The 3,185-nt window shown below is 35.6% G+C and overlaps 1 protein-coding gene across 1 annotated transcript; it reads right to left on the reverse strand.

The window, feature by feature from the left end:
- Positions 1-805: 805 nt before the first annotated feature.
- LOC107796583 (mitogen-activated protein kinase kinase kinase 20-like) lies at positions 806-1,972 on the reverse strand. Its single transcript, XM_016619378.2, has one exon. The coding sequence runs from the start codon at positions 1,935-1,937 to the stop codon at positions 942-944; it is 996 nt and encodes a 331-aa protein (XP_016474864.2). The 5' UTR covers positions 1,938-1,972; the 3' UTR covers positions 806-941.
- Between the last annotated feature and the right edge of the window lie 1,213 nt (positions 1,973-3,185).

Below are 3,185 nucleotides of genomic sequence, written 5' to 3' on the forward strand. Positions count from 1 at the left end.
TTTCAAAAAGGGAAGGAACCAGTAGCAGTAACTGTTGTAGGTCACCTAACATCTCACGAATATGGTCAATTCACAAGAGGGACACCTGTAGCTTTTCTTAAAACTACTTACGACTGTTTCAAGTCATCTCTCATCACAAGCTGTGTTACCAGAATTATAAATAGATGCAACAATGATAACAAGTGCTGATACAATAGCAGACAGAAAAGTAACAGCAGATACGACTAACTCTATCAATTCATAATAGCTGAACAAGTCAACAACTTGTAATGCCAAAGCAAAAAATCATAAAGAAGCAGGTCTATCTGCTGATTAACAAAACAGCAAATCTTTCCAAGAAATGACTCAATTTAAAGAGGGTAGGGGTATAATTAAACCCAATGCAAGAAGACTACAGGATCACAACTTCACAAAGGAATTGGCCATTTTTGGCTTAAAAAACAACCAGCAATACAAATACCAATACTGAGGCATGTACTACAAAACAGGTGCCACTAAGCGATATCCAAAATTCACATACAACAAGAAACCTTTTCTTTGTAAGGAGTGTTCATCAACTATAAGCATAGACACAGTTTATTTTTTTGACTAAAAAGGGGCTGCACCTGAGATCATCTTAATCACAAGCTGCCTACGTACCCCAAAACAAATCCTAATTAAAGAGGGATCAAGCCCACACGTAGTTCTTTACATATACAGTATTCAATTGTATTGTTTTTTAACTAAGAAGGGGCTGCACCTGATCATCTTGGTCGCAGGCTGCCTACGTACCCCAAACAATTCCTAAAGGGGGATCAAGCCCACACGTAGTTCTTTTACATATACAATAAATCAATTTTCTAATATGAATCAGCTATCTATTGTTAGTTATAGCTAGGAGCCTTTCACGAATTCCGTTCTCTACTTCCTTCAGATTCAGCAGGTGCATTCTGATTATTGCATCAATGTTCTATAACCAAATCGCGAATGTGTGGCTGTGTCTTGAATGCTGTCTTTCGATGGGGTCTGCGCAAAAGAGACATGTAACCACTTTGCTTCTTCCTCGTCTTTGTTGCAGTTTGGACATTGTTGGCTGACTTCAGAAAAGAATGATTCAAGAGCATGTCCGCCGTCCAACGCAAACTCGGATTCTTGACCAGACAACTTCTCACAAAATCTTTTGCCTCTGCTGACAGTTTCTCATTCTCAAAACTTGGTTCCTCAGACCCGATTCGGCTTAACACATCATCAACCTTTGCATCAGAATTGGATGATTCCCAGAGGGGTTTCCCAGTGATCAACTCGTAGACAGTGCAGCCAAGAGCCCAAATATCCGCTTCTGGACCGTACTCCTGCTTAAGCACGGATTCAGGTGCCATGTACCTTTTAGTTCCTCTCAAACCCTGTTTTTGTGTCCAGCTATCTTCCAAAGTCATAGCAAGCCCGAAATCAGCGATCTTGGCAATCTCTGTTGTATCATCATCAGTAGGAGTAACAAGTAGAATGTTGTGAGGCTTTAAGTCGCAGTGAATAATTCCGGAGCCATGAATACGACTAAGCCCTAAAACGACGTTTTTGGTGTGTTTTTTAACTTCAACCTCTGGCATTCCTTTCCCTGAACAATTCAAGCGATCAGCCAAGCTTCCACCGGAAGCATATTCTAACAATAAGTTGTAGAGGAGTACACCGTCTTCTAGCGTGACTTTAACACCGAAAGAGCGAATAATGTGAGGAGAGTCTTCAAACATGCGGAGAAATTCCCTCTCTAATTGAAGCGATTCAGAACGGCTGAACATACAAGATTTTACCGCAATCAGTGGTGGAATTAGACAATGATCAACAGTACCGGCGTTATCAATATTATCAGTGGAAGCTAAGGAAACAAAGCCAAATCCTCCTTTCCCCAATGTTCTCCCTCTCTTCCACATAACTTCTACTTCTTCTTCTCCTTCCGCCATTAGAACTAATTAGGTTACTTCGAATGTTATGTGAATATCCTCTGTCTCTCTCGCCTCTGCTGCGCAGTGTAGTTTTTGTAGTAAAAGTTTTGTTTCCTATTTGGCTACTAGTCTGATTTACCCTATTTTATTCGGTCTCCTCTCCTATTCCTAAACGGAGTAGTACAAATTTTTAGTATGTGATTTCAATTTTATATTTATTGTTGCATAAATTATTCTAGAAATAATGTGTAAATTAATAAATTAAAAATCCTGAAGAAATTTTATATAGAAATGGAATTTATCCTCTATTATAACTCGTAAACACTTTTTTTTGTTGTAAAATTGTTACCTTTTTAGGTACGTCCATCTATGTAAATTAATTAAGTTGTCCTCAACTTAACCACGGGATATACACCAATAAAAATGCTGATATTTTATTTCAAATGAGACTAATCAAGTTCATTCAACGAAATTTGTTATTTCTACTTTAAGGAAGACTAAAGAGCAACAATTAGAGGAGACATAGCAATTCTTTTTCGTTAATAGGACTATTCTGAATATTTTGTCAATTCCTATTTTTATACATTACTAGACGTAAAATATTCTTAACTCAAAGTTCAATGGTTATTCTTACTCTTTGAGATAATTACCTATTTTTCCATTACAAATTGCTAATTAACGTACTCTTTTTGTTTAATATTGTAAATACTTTGTTTTTACTTATCAGTTGTGATGTATAACAATATAAGTAAGAAATATTTTTTTCATTTTATTTTTATATCTAAAAGCACATTAACAATCCTTTTTACTTTTACTTGAAAGTTGAAATATATAGAATATTAATGCATAAATCCTCAATAACAACAATTTATTTTAAAGCACAAGTGTGAAGCATAGTTTATAGGAGATTTGAAAAATTTATTTAGTAATTGCTAATTATATCTTAATTTTTTTTATTTTAGATATTTCCTTTAAAATAATTGTTAGGATCGGGTTACCGGGTATTGCGGAATTTAGCCAAACAACGTTATAATGATAATAACAAAGACAATACAAGTTGATAATAACAACAATTAAAGAAGACACAAATTTAACGTGGTTCGGTCAAGGTGACCTACGTCCACAAGCGGAGAGGATTAATTTTACTATACCAACAAGAGTACAAAAGAGAGTACAAAATTAGAGTAAATTCTCTAATTAGTCCCAAATACCCCAAGAGAATAACCTCACAAGATCACTCCAAAGAAATGGTTCACACAATTGTTT

The sequence above is a fragment of the Nicotiana tabacum genome, chromosome 22 (assembly GCF_000715075.1).
Source record: "Nicotiana tabacum cultivar K326 chromosome 22, ASM71507v2, whole genome shotgun sequence".
Classification (NCBI taxonomy): Eukaryota; Viridiplantae; Streptophyta; class Magnoliopsida; order Solanales; family Solanaceae; genus Nicotiana; species Nicotiana tabacum.